The 16,653-nt window shown below is 38.3% G+C and overlaps 3 protein-coding genes and 1 long non-coding RNA gene across 5 annotated transcripts in view; 3 read left to right on the top strand and 1 right to left on the bottom strand.

Moving 5' to 3' along the window:
* The window catches only part of LOC106520289 (leucine-rich repeat-containing protein 17), a 7,002-nt gene extending 489 nt beyond the window's left edge, over positions 1–6,513 (top strand). The window contains exons 2-7 of the mRNA XM_014012265.1: positions 1,535–1,736; positions 1,841–2,314; positions 2,389–2,582; positions 3,676–3,831; positions 4,308–4,449; positions 4,534–6,513. Of these exons, the coding sequence (XP_013867719.1) occupies positions 1,612–1,736; positions 1,841–2,314; positions 2,389–2,582; positions 3,676–3,831; positions 4,308–4,449; positions 4,534–4,816 (1,374 nt within the window). The 5' untranslated portion in view covers positions 1,535–1,611 and the 3' untranslated portion in view covers positions 4,817–6,513. The remainder of the gene's footprint in view (positions 1–1,534; positions 1,737–1,840; positions 2,315–2,388; positions 2,583–3,675; positions 3,832–4,307; positions 4,450–4,533) is intronic.
* The window catches only part of LOC106520292 (uncharacterized), a 10,892-nt gene extending 4,293 nt beyond the window's left edge, over positions 1–6,599 (bottom strand). The window contains exons 1-4 of one of the 2 annotated variants that reach the window (XR_001310537.1): positions 6,508–6,599; positions 5,377–6,422; positions 946–998; positions 400–500 (exon numbers count right to left, since the gene is read on the bottom strand). This is a non-coding gene — a long non-coding RNA (uncharacterized LOC106520292). Of the gene's footprint in view, positions 1–399; positions 501–945; positions 999–5,376; positions 6,423–6,507 lie in introns of those variants that run through there. The other variant, XR_001310536.1, reaches the window with a different exon arrangement.
* Positions 6,600–7,457: 858 nt separating this feature from the next.
* Positions 7,458–9,580, top strand: LOC106520288 (uncharacterized). The gene is made up of 4 exons (XM_014012264.1): positions 7,458–7,542; positions 7,626–7,681; positions 7,756–9,313; positions 9,423–9,580. The coding sequence occupies exons 1-3, from the start codon at positions 7,526–7,528 to the stop codon at positions 9,276–9,278; spliced, it is 1,596 nt and encodes a 531-aa protein (XP_013867718.1). The 5' UTR covers positions 7,458–7,525; the 3' UTR covers positions 9,279–9,313; positions 9,423–9,580.
* A 1,404-nt stretch (positions 9,581–10,984) lies between these two features.
* armc10 (armadillo repeat containing 10) lies at positions 10,985–15,674 on the top strand. Its single transcript, XM_014012261.1, has 6 exons — positions 10,985–11,582; positions 11,733–11,878; positions 12,481–12,615; positions 12,736–12,912; positions 14,082–14,153; positions 14,322–15,674. The coding sequence occupies exons 1-6, from the start codon at positions 11,327–11,329 to the stop codon at positions 14,571–14,573; spliced, it is 1,038 nt and encodes a 345-aa protein (XP_013867715.1). The 5' UTR covers positions 10,985–11,326; the 3' UTR covers positions 14,574–15,674.
* Positions 15,675–16,653: the final 979 nt, after the last annotated feature.

Genomic DNA, 16,653 nt, shown 5'->3' with positions numbered 1-16,653 from the left:
CATTTATTTAGAGAACAATACACTTTCAGATTATTATTTTTTCCATGGTTATTTTTAAATCATTCAAGGCCAAATGATATTTTAACATCAAATCAAAAATACCCCAAAACTGAGCATTAAAACTATTTTACACTGTAAATTAAAGGGAAACTGACAGATTTATGATCACATATTTTAGTCAACAATGAAATATTAAATGTTTATTTATTCTGACCACATCATATTGAATTTTTGTAAAAAAAAATTAAAACAATATTTTTACACCAAAATAATTTAGGGGGGCTTTAAAATATTTTAGGGGGGCTCCAGCCCCCCTAAAATAGGCATAGTGATGCCTAGTGATGCCACTGGTGACAGGGATTAAAAGATGATGGGTTTTTACCGTAACTATAGGTTTACCTGGATATTTCTTTTAAAGTGTTGTTTGTGATGAGTGTGCAGGTAAGATTCAGGTAGAGCAGGCAGTGGCAGCCCTCAGTAATCCTCTGAACCCCTGTATCCTGTCAAAGAGCAAATTATAGATGTTACAAGTTCTCTGAAGGAGGTTTCTGCTGCATTGATTTCAAAAATACTTGTTAAAAGTGTGAAGGACTTTAATAAAATAAGCACATAAATAAACACATTCTGTTAGCTTCTTTAGCTTGATAACCTTTTACTAAAACAGAATTTTATTGGATTACATTTAAACTAGGCTGAATTTCAATTAATCTGTATAACTATGGCATAAATCTGACTATTAACTGACTACAACTGTATCAAACTGGAATGAACTTTGTTTGCTGCAACAACATGTGATTGTCTTTTGTGTTTTTGCATATGATTTATTATGAGGTGGAATTAAATCAACATTTAAAGGTTAGGCTGTCAAAGTGTAAATGTGTACGTGTCATGTAAAGAGGGTTTTTTTAAGCCTTTGGATTTGCTTCAAACCTAATGTTTACTCACTGTAACATTAATACACTCCGACACGTTGAGTTCCTGCAGATTCCTGCATTCACCTAATGAAACAAAAAGAAAAAGGCTTCTCAAACAAGCTGACGACTTCCATTCAGTTTCTCTTAGATGTTCCTAGATCTGAGCTAAAATTCAGAAGTGATCTGGCTTTTGCAGTTTCTGCCCCAAACCTGTAGAATGGTTTTTACATTTTGTTTACAGACCACTGAGACTGATGAAACTTTTAAATCTATGCTCAAGACCCATCTTAGATTGTTCTAGAGCTGGTGTTTTTATGTTGTATTTCTGTATTCTATATTAATTTTACTTATTTTTTAACATCTCTGTTTTTTTGTTTGTTTTTTTCCATGCATTTGGCTGAACTTCTGTTGTTTTTATGTGCCATATAAATAAATTTACATTGACATACTGTGTTTTGATATAATAAAAGTAAGACTAATACATGAAACTAAAAAAAGCAGTATGTGCTTAGGAGTCTTGCTTCTTTTTATTTTTTCCTTTCAAATTTTCCCTCGCACGTTAAACAGCAGCTGTGTTTCATCTAAAATCACACAGTTGCCCTTTGACACTTTCTCTTTAGTTCCAAGCCTGAGGACTTTGATCTCCTGCTTTGACCAAAGCTCTTGCTGCTGGAAGGACAACCCTGCAGGTCTCAGGATGCGTCTGATCCTCTTTCTGTACTTCATCCCTCTGCTGCTCCTGCTGCTTCCAATCATTGAGATGAAAAAACCCGGGAAAGGCAGAGGGCTTAAAAAAGCAAGACAGAAACTTGCACAGGACAGGTATGGATTTATTCTTGGGTGATAATCTCTATAATCCATTAACTACTGGCTCCAATGACAATGTAAAATTATTGAAAATCTACTATGTTTGTGTGTTTTAAAAGGCTGAGGGTAAGAGGTCACAGGCGCCAGAGCAGATCCAGGTTTGTGGCACCAAACTGTTTGGAGTTGTCAGAATCTGGAGAAGCCTTTGTGGACTGTCAGGATCAACATCTCACCTCCGTCCCCGCCTCAAACACCTGGTCCATAGAACCCAAGTTCTTCCTTCTCGCTCGAAACCAAATTAAAGTCCTCCACGACAGAACCTTCTTTGGCTATGAGCGTTTGACCAGTCTGGACCTCCAACAGAATCAGATCTCTCGTATAGAGGAAGGGGCTTTTGATGGTTTATCACAGCTTACAACCCTTCTGCTGCAACACAACCAACTGAGCACACTGAGTGAAGAAACTCTGATCCCCATGCCAAACCTTCACTACCTGCGGCTACATAATAACCCCTGGAAATGCCTCTGCCCCATGGAAAGCCTCATACGCACTCTTCAAGTCCCAAGCAACCGAAATCTAGGAAATCACGCCAAGTAAGACGTTTTATTAATTTACCAGGTGCATTTAGAAACATTTGAGTCTGAGTCTAAAACATCTCCTCTCTTAGATGTGCAGAGCCCAGCAGTTTAAAAAACAGGAAGTTGAAGAAAGTTGATCCTGATTTACTTTGTGAAGAATTAGAGCCAAACAACAACCTAACGGTCTCCATAGAGCCCAGTCCGCTCCTARGCAAGCCAGACGCTACAACGATCTGCCACACCTACTTCTTCCCTAAAACATGGATGGACTGCAGAAACCGAGGCAAGTCCACCATCAGCATTTTTTAAAGAATCAGTTTGATTAACGGCTCCCTGCCCTGAAATCCACAGTGTTTTGATTAATTACTCACACATGGTCTTATGTAACTGAGGGTTAAAGATAAATGACACAAAGTCAGGGAGCGGATTATTCGTTATGAGTGCTGGATGACTGAAAGGACTGAACTCCAGTTTCTCCAAACAGTTTTATGGTGAGACACCAATTGAACATCTGGTTTGTTGTGTGTTTTTATTTAGTGAACATTAGTGAATATTGCTCGCTTGATACGGAAAAAGGATCAAGTTTGGCTTGTGTGTCAGAATAAAAGCATTTATATTTTCCCAGTTTGGAACCAGGGATGATCCGTTAGAGCAGAGGTTTTCAAACTGTGGTCCCGGGACCCCCAGGGGTTCGTGAGTCGTGTCTTGGGGGTCCTCAAAAAATTTAAGAAATTGCTAATTTGGTTTTTATTTCAAAAAAATGCAAAATATGGGTGGGAATAATGGACTAATAAAACAAACATACTAAACCAAACAAAAATACTATTACCATGGCATTTAGGGGTTAAAATAACAGTAAATTATTTTTGCATYACCAGCATGGGGTTTATTAAGGGGGGTCCTTGGAATTTTTTCACCCTTGTRAGGGGTCCCCAGACCCAAAAAGTTTGAGAACCMCTGCGYTAGAGCAGTGGTTCCCAAACTTTTCAGCTTTTGACCCACAAAATACCACCAGCAGAGACYGGAACCCCTGTTTTCAGTTGATACACATCGTTTTCAYGTCAAACWAACAAGARCATATAACATTAATACACTRTTTTTGTCCATTTTAAGTACACTWATTTTATTATTTTGCAACAACAAAGGCAAAAAATGTGCTTAGTTGTCTTTTTTTGTGTAAGTAATTCAGAAAATATTTTCAGGACCCCACCTTAATGTTTCAGGACCCCCACTGTGGGTCCCAACCCCAACTTTGGGAACCACTGCATTAGAGCAGCCTTTAATACAACAACTTTGTTTTTATTTTTTCCCCCCAGTTTTCCCCAGTGTAGTAATTCATGGTAATGYATTTAACTAATCTTCATTTCTCTCTTCAGGTCTGACTCAGGTGCCCTCAGGTATTCCAGAGCATGCTGTTCAAGTTGACCTGTCCCATAATTCAATCCGTCACCTCAAACCAAGAGATTTCCAAGGAGCACGGAGTCTCAGAATCCTTAACCTCAGCAAGAACAACATGGAGCACTTAGACACGGGTGGGTGCTCCCAAACCTGCACACATATTAATACTTATTAGTGAAAATAAGACGACGCACAACTCTTAATGCTCGTGTTACAGGACATGAAATCATACCCGTAAACACTTAAACTTATCTTTTWAAGATAAATAGGAGATGGAGAGACCCAAAGTTGGGAACTGTTATACAACTGCTTCTGTTTCTCATTTGTCCGTTTCAGATGTAACGGGCGTTCAGCCATYTAAGTGTACACAGATTTACTTTTATTTATGATGGGGACTGCTGAGGGAGCCGCAGATATAAAGTAATCACTGGCTTCAATAAAATCAAACAGTTTATATCTGACTYGAGGCAAACCGATCTACCATATACAGTCTTATTTCAGGTTGATTGAAAGACTAGTTCTCTGATGACAATAATAAACAGATTTGTTCGCATATATGGAAGAAACAAATGAGTTCTACAGAAAAACAACCATATTTACTCTCTTTCAGGATCCCTGTCTGGGCTTTTGCATCTCCATGAGCTGGATTTATCGGACAACAAACTGGGTTTTATTCAGTATGGGGTGTTAGAAGATCTTTACTTCCTGTCAGAGCTAAAACTAGAAGGAAATCCCTGGGTCTGTGACTACAAGTGAGTTCTAAATTTAAATAGCAGCGAAGCCTTCCCTGGATCTAAACAATTATTACATAAAAGCTGCTTTTCTCCCCCCCTCAGCATCCACTACATGGTTTACTGGTTACGTCTGCACCCAGGAGTGAAGCACTCTGGATTGTGGTGTCACTCTCCATTGGAATACACTGGCCAGAGTGTGCAGAAGTATGTGCACTCCTACAACAGAGAGTGTCCCAAAGACAAACAACTCAGCAGACCTGACCAAGGCCAAACGGACCCGGAGCTTTGGGGGACTCCGATGGAGTTGCAGGGCGAGGTCGAGGAAGAGCTGGAGCCGAGCCACTTGAGAGCGCCGCAGAAATATCAGATCTTCAGGCTGTCCTGACTCAAATGAAAACATGGTCCAAAATCTGAATATAATAAGACCCTTTTCTAACTTTCATTTAAACATGTAAATTTGTTTTTTATATTGAAAAAATACATTCTGTTGTTTTAAGATAAGTCAAGAGTGTCTCTTAAGTCAGGCAGCACAGTGATGCAGTGGTTAGAGCCGTYGTCTCTCAGTGATAAGGTTTCAGGTGGAGTTTGTATGTTCTCGCTGCGCACGCGTGGGTTTTCTCTCACAGGCAAAAAACATGCAAGCTAGATTAATTGGTCACTTTTGYCGCTAGTCATCGTTTGTCTCATCGTCTCCGTGTGACCCTGTGATGGACTTGAGACCTGTCCAGGGTGAACCCCGCCCCTCCCACTGACTGCTGGATATACGCTTCAGCTCCACGTGACCAATGGTCTCTTAATTCAAAATACGAGGGCCGGTTGGAGTTTTTGTGTGTTAAATATGACCTGATTTGGGTTGTGCACACCTGCATCCAACCCAAAAATACATAAATATATTTAAAACAATTAAAATGATCAAAACAAGTGATGTAATCAGGCAAAACTCACTGATATGCTTCAGGCTGGAGCAGTTTAAAGATGCGCAGCGTGAGATGGGTCACGAACGGGTGGTAGTTCTGCAGGATTTGCTTCGCTGTGTCGTCGGTTACGCAGGCTTTTCCTGTCGAAACGTTGATCTAACGAGGACAAAAAGAGCCCAGTGCTTACTTTTCACACCAATATAAATAATTAAATACAAGCAGCTGCTTCTTTATACAAACTTGACTCAACAATGTGCCTGACTGGATGATGGATTTCCATGTACAACATACCTCCGAACAGTTTAGCCAGTTTCTCAAAGTCTAAATACTGAAATATCTTGTTGGATTGGGGAGGAATACTACATGACATTTATTTAAAACATTTTTCAATAAGGCTACTTTTTTTCGGGTTTGAAATTTGATCCTCAGGGTTTTATTTTGCATATTGAGCCGCTGGTGTCTTTACTGCGCTCGCTGCCAACTCTGCCACTTTTTAGGGCATTACAATGTGGACGAGCAGGCCCAGTCTGTTTCCAAACATAGTCACGTTAAAAAAACTATTTATCAGGAGAAGTGTTTCACAGAAACACCAGGGCAAAGACAGCCAACACTGCTCTCACTTTGCCAGCAGACGTAAATCCAAAACAAACAGACTCGACAGCTGCAAAGTGAGAAACACAGTCAGGAATAGCACTTGTTGAAAGTTACCTTGCAGCTGAACTAGACGCACACACACACACGTAAACATTAACAAATATAGGTTTAATATACATAATAATGAGCTGGAACTGACTTTGATCAAGTGCACTGAGAGACTGGATGTATAGTTTACAGTGGAGTTTATATGACAAGTATGATCTCATCASTGAAAGCTCACAGAAGAGATCTGCTGCAGCTTTAAAAACACGACCATCACTTCACTGAGCAAGAGTTAATCAGCTTCACCGACTATAAATAATACAAATAAACACATGAATGATGAGAGATGTGAGGTTTTCAGGCAGAACTGAGAGTCCATCAAATCGCTCACCTATCTGCTCATCTCTGTTGCTTACAGAAACTCGTTTCCAACCTCTGCAATGTTCATAGAAAAACAAAAGTTAGTTAAGAAAATGAAATGAGAATAAATGTAAAATGATTTGATTAAAGTTACAAATACCTGAAAGTACTCTTTTGTCCTCCTTGAGTCCTCTGTAACAACCTGACATGCAGCTATGATGTGCTTCAGGCGGCTGGTGTTTTCTAAAGTCTGAAGTTCATCAACAGCAGCTAAATATAGAAMAAGCTTTACACGTTTTTGTAAATCTCCAGTTATATCTTTCAATGACTGAAAGGGTCGTGGGGTAAGTCAGAGCAAAATCACAAATCAAGTTAGTCTGGACTGATCCCAAGACTATAAAAACAAAGTCAACATTGACAAGATGCTCAGGGACAGAATGAGTCACTGAACTGGAAGTCAACAGGGAAGAAATGAATGTCTGGAAAGTTTGGATACGTTATTTAACCAAATGTTTTCTCTGGCTCCTACCCTGAGAATGAGACCGCTTGCAAAATCCAATTCAGCAACAGTATTCATCATAATTTATTCACTAAGAAATGATTTTCACGTGCCAGCCTTCGTCTTCTGGCGTAATTTTGCCCAAATAAATCCCTAGTTGAGCGCTTTTCGTAGGCACTTCCTCTCAAAGTGCCTCTCGTCTATCTTCTGACTCCACAGTGTCGCTTTTTCTCTGCGTGATGAACAACTTCCACTTCCTGTCACCCAACAGCAAGCAGAGCTCATCATTATTCAGTGAGCAGGTATGCAGGGAGGCTGTGAGGGGTCCGCAGTAACTCAGCTGCTTGATTAAATCCAGTGAATTCAGTTACAAAGTTTTGTTTACTTTTACAATTTTTTTAACCGATATATCAGAGGATGTTGACTGACAGCTCCAAACGGGTGAAAGGTGTCCAAAGAGATATAGGAGATCCTTCTGAGTGTGCAGAAAAGGTTCTGAAGCCCATCAACACTTCAGGATGTTCAGGAAAGACAAGTTCACAAAAAAAGATCAAAGTCAAAAGTGCAACCCTCCAAACAACTGCAGCACCTGCGGCTAATTATATAGTCACTCTATCAGCTGCAGCTTCAATCAAACGGCTGCTGCTGTCTCTGCTGTAGGTGGACTCCGTGGAYTCTCATGGCTTTTTCATTTGGGTATATAAAATCACATTATGTTAAATCAACCTTAACTTGTCCTGTCACTTTCCAGGTGTTCAGACTTTCTTGTGTTTTTTTAGAGTCTCCTGGATGTGCATGCTGTTATGGGGCTCCATTAGTTTTGCTCCACAAACTGGTAAGAATTTCAGTAGTTTTTACATTACAACCAAAACAAACCATGAGCTCAGTGCACTTTTTGTTTTCTGATAGAGTACCAGGTCGCACATGGATACTATCTTCACAAAAGTCCACAAACTTCCACTCAGTTAACTCCTGGAGAATACTTAAACACAAACTATGAAGATAAAACAAAGGCTTCAAGAGAACGAAACCAACCAGATTTCATAAATAAGGGAGCCATGTTTTCAGTTGCCCACAATGACATCAGTAAGAATAAAGTTTGGATTAGACAAGGTAATGATCACCAAAWGCCAACTAGACACCACCCTTGGAACAATCTTGGTGACTCCACTGTTTGTGGCAATGAAGTGTTTAGCCATCAACCTGCTCTCCACAGACACAAGCATTTACCTGCCTCAGAACCTGGTCTTCCAAGTGGACGTAATGACATATTTAATAGTGTTTCCAAAAACAAGCATCTTAAGACAACCAACAAGAAGCCAACGCTAAAACAGTTTCCCTCTGGGTTACTACTTCATGAAGATCCGGTCACTGGCAAAACTGGCTCTACTGCTGATGCTTCAAACAGATCATCTCAAGATTTTGTCTACTTTTCACCAAAGTCATCCAGGTCAATATCTGTGCCTTCAAAGAAAAATATCAAAAGGTCAAAATATTTGCATCAAACAGGTTATAAAACTCCACTGATTAGTTTGGACAAAAACACAAAAGCTGTCCCCTTCCAAAAGCCAACATTTTTGAATTTCTTTGTACCAGAAAATCAAATATATGTCCCAAATTATGAAGTCAAACATAGGAAAAAGGCAGCAAAATCATTACTTGCATACCAATCAGGCGCTGGCAAAACAACGAACAATGACTACTATCCTCCTGCTGTTCAAAAGCCTGTATCTGTTGAATTTGTTACAAACTTGAACAATCTTTTGCCACTGAAGAGAAAGAAGAATTTTAGAGCAAATGTTTCAGACAAACCTCAGAAGGTGCTGGATAAATCCAACCTGGTGTTYAATGTGAAACCTCCACGTGGCTCAAACAGACTTCCCACCTCTTTGGGATATCAAAAGGCTGACGTTGAGCCTTTCAAACTTGCTAGTCGTTCAGAAAACACTGAGAAATCCCACCTCTACAATCAAAATCTAGCTTCTGCCCTTCAAAATGTTAATACAAAATACAACGGCAAAGATTCAATCCAGAAAGGAGTCCCATCTCGGGGAGCTGAAAATCAAATGAACTCTGTTTCAGCTCAAGACAGATTCCTGCTCCTAAATGGCGGCTATGAGGATGCAAAGAAAGCTGGCCTTCTGAAGACCTTCAACGAACCAGATGACATGAACATGTTTTCAGCCAGCTTGAAAAAAGAGCCCACAAACTTTGCGTCTTGGCCTGAACCCACAGGTTTGGGTTTAAATTGCGTTGTTTGGAAGAAYGCACAAAGGTCTCAAAAGTCATTGCGGCCCTCTGTAAAGAGATACATCAAGTCTGGAAACCGCTCAGGGAGGGCCACAACATATCTGTCAAAAACCTGTTATTTTCAACATCAGCAGGTTCAAGACAAGGCTGCTAATCGACTACAGAAAGCTGCCACAAAATGACGAGCTTAAAACCCAAGAAGCTAATGTGACAAAAGGTAAATAAACTACATCTCAAATAACTGCAGACATTTTTTTTTCCAGATACTATTTGAACTTTAAATTGTGCTTTTCACCCGAATTCTCTTCTTCTCTTGGTTTCATTAGGATGTTTCCAGCTGCAAATCAGGTTTCTGGTGTTGATCCTCCTCAACTGCACCCAGTACTTGGCTGGCTTTACATGCCTTTCTTTGCACAYATCTAACTGTAACCCAAAATTATGTTTTTGTTGCAAATATCAAAACTAAACTTGTTTAAGAGCTAAACAGCTGTTGATTTATTTATTGCAATAACACAAACTTAMTTGAAACTCAAACTTGTTTGTGTCTGTGAAAGGAAACCGCCTTGTCAAAACAGGTGAAAGGACTCCTGTAAAGTAATTATTTGCAAAATATTAAAGCACAAACTATACATTTGAGTTGTCTCACAAACCAATGTACATGATGCTTTACCATGTTATCATCCTGGCCCAAATAGTCCATGTCCACATAGTCGAGGAGGRTTGTTGTAGTTTGCTTTTCTGCCTCTATAAACTCTGAATATGAAGCCTTGTGTTCTAAGGAGGTTAAAGTGTGCTTATCTGCAGTGTATAAAGTACCTCAAAGTGATACTTGAGTAAAAGTACAAGTATATTATTATGAAATTACTTTGGTGAAAGTTGGTCTTCAAGAATATTACTTGAGTAAAAGTCTTAAAGTATCTGATTTTTTTGTAYTCAAGTATCAAAAGTAAAGTTCTGACATAAAATGTACATAAGTTGTAAAAGTATCGAGTAAAAATGGGTGGTTATGTTTTCCAAAATGACATTTATTGGGWGGTAAACTCTCCAAAAATAGTTTTTTCTAAAGGTGTGCAGCTGTGATGGATTGTGTACAATTTGGTGTCAGAATGGTATATATTTATACTTATTCAACTATTAAATTTACTCTTTCCAGGAGGCATAATCAATCAGGATAGTCATTTTTTAACAATAACGAGCCGAAATGACATAGGAGTCACGACTTTCTACTTCTTACCTTTAAAAATGTAAGAAGCAGAAAGTACAAATATGTGTTAAAATGTAAGGAGTAAAAGTAGGCTAAAAACTCAAGCACACATAAAAAATCTACTTAAGTACAGTAAAAAAGTATTTGTTCTTAGTTACTTTACAACTCTGCTTATTTTTTTCTGCAACAAACTTAAGCATAAAAATTTAGCTCACCTAAATGCATAAAACTGAGGTTATTTATGGCATCAGATTATTTAAACCGCAACAAACATTAAACAGCCCTACAGTAATTAAAGCTCGACGAAAGATAAACAGTACGTGCGTTTTAACTGGACTTATTACGTGCAAGAGGAAAAGTAAAAGAGAAACATTTCCCTGAAGCTGATTTGGTGGTCTGGATCAAGCTTTTAGTCAAATGTTGGAAAAGTGAGCCACCATGCGTTCAGTCACATTGGTACACAGCAGTCAACAGCCTGATGATGATGTCCCTGAAAGAGACTAGAAGAGTGTTTTGGTCACGAAGACCTGCCATGAAGTTGTCAATAAGGTCTATTAAAATAAAACAAACAAAAAATGTTATTCTGAAAATGGCTAAAAGTGGTAAAAGTAACGTTAAATGTTGGACAACCAATGCGTGTAGCAGCAGGAGGGAGTTAGGGCGTGCATTTCAACCACTCACTACGTTTTTAATTAAAACAGGTTATTTTTTAATAAGTTCTGAAAACTAATATGTACTGTTAAGACGATTAACGGTTTTGCTAAAGTAAATTATAGATAGAAACTTGCAAAAGTCACTCAGGGATAGATTTGGTTGGCCACTTTGCTAGTCCACAACAATTGATAATCTGTGGCTTTTCGGCAAAAGTTTTAGTGCGTTTACAACGATGCTAATGTCCAACCGATTTCAAGGCTGTATTTATGAGTGTTGGGTAACTAATAAGTTGGGTTAATTTATAAAGGTGACCGATTTGACTCGAATCGTTTTTTGAAGCATCGGTTGCTAACCAGTTAGCAAGAGATTAACATGGGCGATGGTAGTGTTGTTCCGAGGCTCGGCAACATGAAGGCTTTGCTTGGATTAATCGCTGGTGCTGGAGCTTCTTATGGCCTGTAYAAACTTATCAGCGGGCAACGTTTGAAGAAAAACAAGAAGAGCACGTCCAGTGAAAGCAGCCTTAAAAGCAACCAGCCAGGTGAAGTGAAGCTGCAGCCGGGGAGCCTGCTGGCCAGAGTGTCTGGGCTGGATGTAATATGTCCTCGGTCAGAAGAAGCTGCAGCAGGTAGATGTCAAAGAATCATTAATTCTGCAAGTACAACAGGGAGATCACCGCTAATTTCATCAATTTCAGTGAAGTGAATACATCGTAGGATACTAAAATGTTTAAGTCTCCTATTCAAACTACATTAGAATAACAATGTTTTGTCCTCAGGCGGGATCRTCCACCAGTCTCCTAACACTTTGGGGCCACAACACTTGAAGATGTTGCTGTCATGCCTGCAGAACAGTGATGATCAAAACCAGAAGTGTAGGGTTCTTATCACATTAGGAAATGCTGCTGCCTTCACTGTAAATCAGGTACACAAAAAAATATTTCTACTTCAAACCTGAACCAGGCTCACAGGTGTGTTCTTTGGTTCCCAAAGTTGGGCTTGGGACCCAATTATGGGTCATGAAGCACCTTGGATAATCTCCAGAAATCAATTTAAAGGGTAATATAATTGTTGATGTAATATTTTCCCAATAATTATTACAAAAACACAAAATAAGTAAAAATAAGTATTTATATTTGTGTACAAGCTGTTTAGATTGTCAAAAAGCGTGTGTTTTAGGGTTATTAACAAAGTTCGTGTACTCAGACCAGTAATATTTGGGGTCACAAGTTTTTGCCATGGATATTTTGTGGGTCAGAAGATAAAAAGTTTGGGAACCACTGATCTAGAACTCTGACGTTTTTAAGCTTGAAGTGTGGGTTTTGGAAAGCGATACGCCAATGCATGAATTTTTTTCATCCAGTTAAACCAAAACTTACCTGTTCTTAAACTGAAAGCTGTTTTTTTCCATCTCAGAATTCAACAACATAGTTGCACTTTCACATATCTCAAATTTCTAACTCATTGCTTTGTTTGAAATTATCTTTAGATTGATTTTTGTGTTTCTCCGCTCCATTGATCCTTCAGAATCTAATTCGGGAGTTGGAAGGGATTCACATCATAGCTCGTTTCATTTCTGATCCAGCAGCGGACGTCAGAGTGCAGACCCTGAGCGCTTTGAATAATTTATGTATGAACGTCCAAAACCAGGAACAAATAAAGGTATGTGGATGTAAACATGATCCTGCGCAACAGTTAAAATGTAACTGGCTGGTGTTCTGATCTTTTGTTTACATTTGTGTCGTTCTTTGTAGAAATGTCTGATTTTGTTTTATACGACAGCTTTATGTGCCACAAGTGCTGGAACTGATTGAAATGTCACCGGTGAATTCAGACCTGCAGCTTGGTGCTCTGCGGCTGCTGACAAACCTGTCGGTCACAGACGAACATCAACATTTGCTGAAGGAATCCATTAGGCTTTTTCTGTCTCTTCTGGTTGTGAGCAGTGAAGCGCTGCAGGTTTGTACTGATGTTGAGCTATTATCAATTGAAAGCAACTTGTTTTAAAGTAGACATGCTTTTTAAATTCTTTTTTTTTTCACATTAAGTCATTCAGTTGTGGTGTATATAAAGTGGAACTGCAACACTTTGTTCTGAGTTCCTCCTTGTAACTCCACAAGCCCCTCTTTCACCTCTTTGCTGAGGTGTGTCTCAGATCAACCCGTTTTGACGCTGTATCTTTAAATCCAAATGAGGCGCTTGATACCCTGCCCAACTTCCATACTGGTTCACTCTAGCTTGATAGAAGTGGTTATAACTATCTAGCTGCGTTAAAGTTTTATTTATGAATTATGATGTGAACAGAAGACTTGTCCATCCAGCCTTATGTTGGAGTCAGAGTCCGACCCAGAGCCAGAGGAGAATGAAGACAAAGAAATACTCATCTGAGAGTCTTTAAGAAAGTGTTAAAATTATAATAATTTGCAGAAAACTGATATTGAGTTACTCGTTAAATGTTTGTTTTCAGATCTAAAGTCTCTGTTTAATCCAATCATGTCTGTGGCCCTGAGTTTAATCCAAATGGTTTCTAACTTCTGCTTGTGTGTCCTTTCAAACCACAATATGTACAAAAAGCCTGGTCACACCCCTGGAGGTGGTTCCTCTTCATATAAACAATTATTGTTACGCTGCAGAAGGGAGACACATTCAGTAAAGACATGTTGATCCCATCACTGGTTAAAGTAAAGGATTACAACTGATCACAAAGTATAAGATGCATATATATCTATCTAAAATTCAGTTGATCAAGCACAAAATATTGTTCAAGTCCAGATCTTATTTGTCATTCCTGTCAAATAATAGTTCAGAAAACATAAAAGAAAATACCAAAAACTGAACGGGTCAATAAAAAATTACCCAAAAATACAGATATCTACGCAGCATCGACAAGAGACTAAATTCAAATTTTCTGCACTCCTAGAGACTCCAAGTACACAACAAAATGTAATTAACAACTAAAAAGATGGATTTTGCAGGATATGTTTCCTTTAACTTGTAAAACAACATGACTCTTAACTGAAATTAAATAACATGATGAGGTTAAATCTGTGGGAAAACTAATGGAAACTAAAAGGGTTGAGTGAAATATATTTGTTTGCGTTTTTTTTTTTTTTTTTTTTTTGTTCCAGGTTCAGACGCTGAAAGTCCTGGTGAATTTGTCGTCCAATCCAGATATGGTGGATGACATAGTTCAAGCTCAGGTAAGACTAAAAAGAGGGGAGTTAATTCTTTATCCTTTAGTTTTTATGCAAGTCCACTGGGGCAGTTAGCATGTTTTTAGCTAACACAGAGAAAGGTAAGGTTGTTCTCAGAATCAATCAAATCATGCTCTTGTAAATTCTCAGTTTATTTTGTGTGATTTGGTCCAGGCACCAGCGTCTGTGCTGCTGCTGTTTGACGATCGGACAGCCCCCGCGGTGCTGCTGCGGCTGCTGACGTTTGTTGGGAACCTGAAGGCGTGGAGGCCCTCGGCGCAGGTGGCCGATGAGCTGCGGCGGAAACAGGACAGCCTCTTCAGGGTCATGCTGGATGAATCTTCCCAGCTCCACAACAAACTTGTCCAGCTGCTATCACACCCTGACGGGGAGATTCAGGCCCAGGTAGCTCGTATTTTGACGTAGGACCTCCCTCATCTGCACCTGTGATCCGCAGGCACCGACCAGGCGCTTGTGGCCTTGTGTGGATAGTCTGCAACACTCTCCGTCCCTCACAGGACGATCAATATTGTTACCACAGAAAACTAAATTAAGTTCTTTACCTCAGACACTCCTCTCTGTTTCTCAGCATCCTACRTTGCAATTCATTAGTAAGTGAGCTGGAAGCACCTTTCTTTAGTGTGTGGGTGTCAAAACAACCCATTTCTCTCTCTTTTTCTTAAATACCCACGGCACTGTCTTCTGAAAACCTCAACCTAAATCACTGGAAACTTATTTCAGGTAAATTTCTGAATCTAACCCCACTGCCAAAAGCTTTCATTAAAATGTTTCATTATGTGAAAGACTGCATGGATGAACCACAAGAGACTTTAATGTATTATAAATGTTTTGGATTTTAAAGAAATGTATTTTTATTTTCTAAAACCAAAATATTAATGTTCAGTTTAAAGWAGTATTCTGATCTTTGGTAGGTCTGAAAATCCTGGCTTTTCCCCTCTGTGACTTTTAAAATTGAGGAAAAGASGACATCTGAGTTTATATTACTGGTCTACAACTTTCACAAAGATCAAGCAGGATATGTGGATTTAAATTAAAATGCAAGACAAACTTGTGTAGAACAGAAAGCCATGATTGTTATATTCTATGTTTAGTTATTTAATGACAGCAGTGATGAATGTGAAATGTAAGGAGTTGATATATAAATCTATGCACTCAGAATACAGCATGTGACTGAACCACCTGTTGTGCAGCTGCTGGACTGGAGCTGTGGATTTATAGGCACTTATTTAGTATTTGCAGACAGACGTGGAACTAATGTGACTATTCTGACAGTATGGCTTTCAATGCAGGGTTAAGAAATGCTGCACACATTTTATTTTCTGGACCACCTGTTTTATTGGATTTAAMGTTAAATATCTCTCAGGCGGTAGTGGTTTACCAAAACATGTATGAACAATTGCTGACGAACCTTTGTCCTAGTTTATCATTTGTATCAAATAGAATACATTATTTAGTGTTTATTTTTATTTTTGTCTCTGTTCAATAAAGGCATAAATCACACTATCATCTCAGTCTTCTATGGAAACGTATTGTTTTTAATGTCAATATTGACATTTTGATTTCTTTTCATTAAAATTTTTTTACAACAATGTGATATATACATTTAATTAAAATGTATATCTTCCAATATACTGTACATAATGGGCATTTAAAACTGTTTGCRTTTACAGCTTCTATTAAAGTGCTTGTGACATGAGTATCCTTCAGATACAGAATGTCAAATAAAACAACTTTATATTTAAGAAACTTTGCATAATACACATGATTTTACTCTTTTTCTCCCATAAGACACATATTTTCTTTTGGACTTGGCTCAGTTAAAGTGCTATCAAAGGGGAACTCTTTAAGAAAGACAACTTTGGTCTTTATTGAAACAATATTTAAACTTAATCTGTTCAATTCTCTGATAGTGACTCAAAATAATCTAAAGAAACATCAGATTCTTCTCTACAGTCTGTCTTAGCTRTTGTAGCATCGCTCTGTTTACATGCAGACGTTCCCCTTTGACATCACTTCCTGTTTMTTCACGTTCAAATATCTCAACAACTGCTCATCTCAGCAGTGTGAAATTAGTTTTGAAATATGTTATTAATGTTATCTTTCCTAAAATGTGTTTCATATTTATTACAAAAATTTGATGTCACAGGCACTTTAAGCAGTATACTGTAGCCACTTAATTTTTTWATTGGTTTATTATCTGAATTTTAACCAGTTGGTTTTAAATTTGTCTATTTACATTTATGTTGTTGCAGCAAATTAAAAGATAAATTTGGAGTTGGACATAATTTACTTAAATACAAACATACACATACTAACAAGTAGTTCACCAAAAATCTGGTAATTTGTGTCTGAGCAAAATACAGAAAACTTGTTCGTTTGTTCATAATTTTGAATTAGCTCAAATAATAACTTTGTATCTTGTAATTATGAGATTCTACATCTTAATTTAAACTAAGCATCTCAGTTATGAGATAGTAAATTATCA

This window comes from Austrofundulus limnaeus, unplaced genomic scaffold (genome assembly GCF_001266775.1).
Source record: "Austrofundulus limnaeus strain Quisiro unplaced genomic scaffold, Austrofundulus_limnaeus-1.0 Scaffold90, whole genome shotgun sequence".
Lineage (NCBI taxonomy): Eukaryota > Metazoa > Chordata > Actinopteri > Cyprinodontiformes > Rivulidae > Austrofundulus > Austrofundulus limnaeus.
Note: the sequence above shows the minus strand (reverse complement) of the source record. Positions and strands in the feature narration are given on the sequence as shown.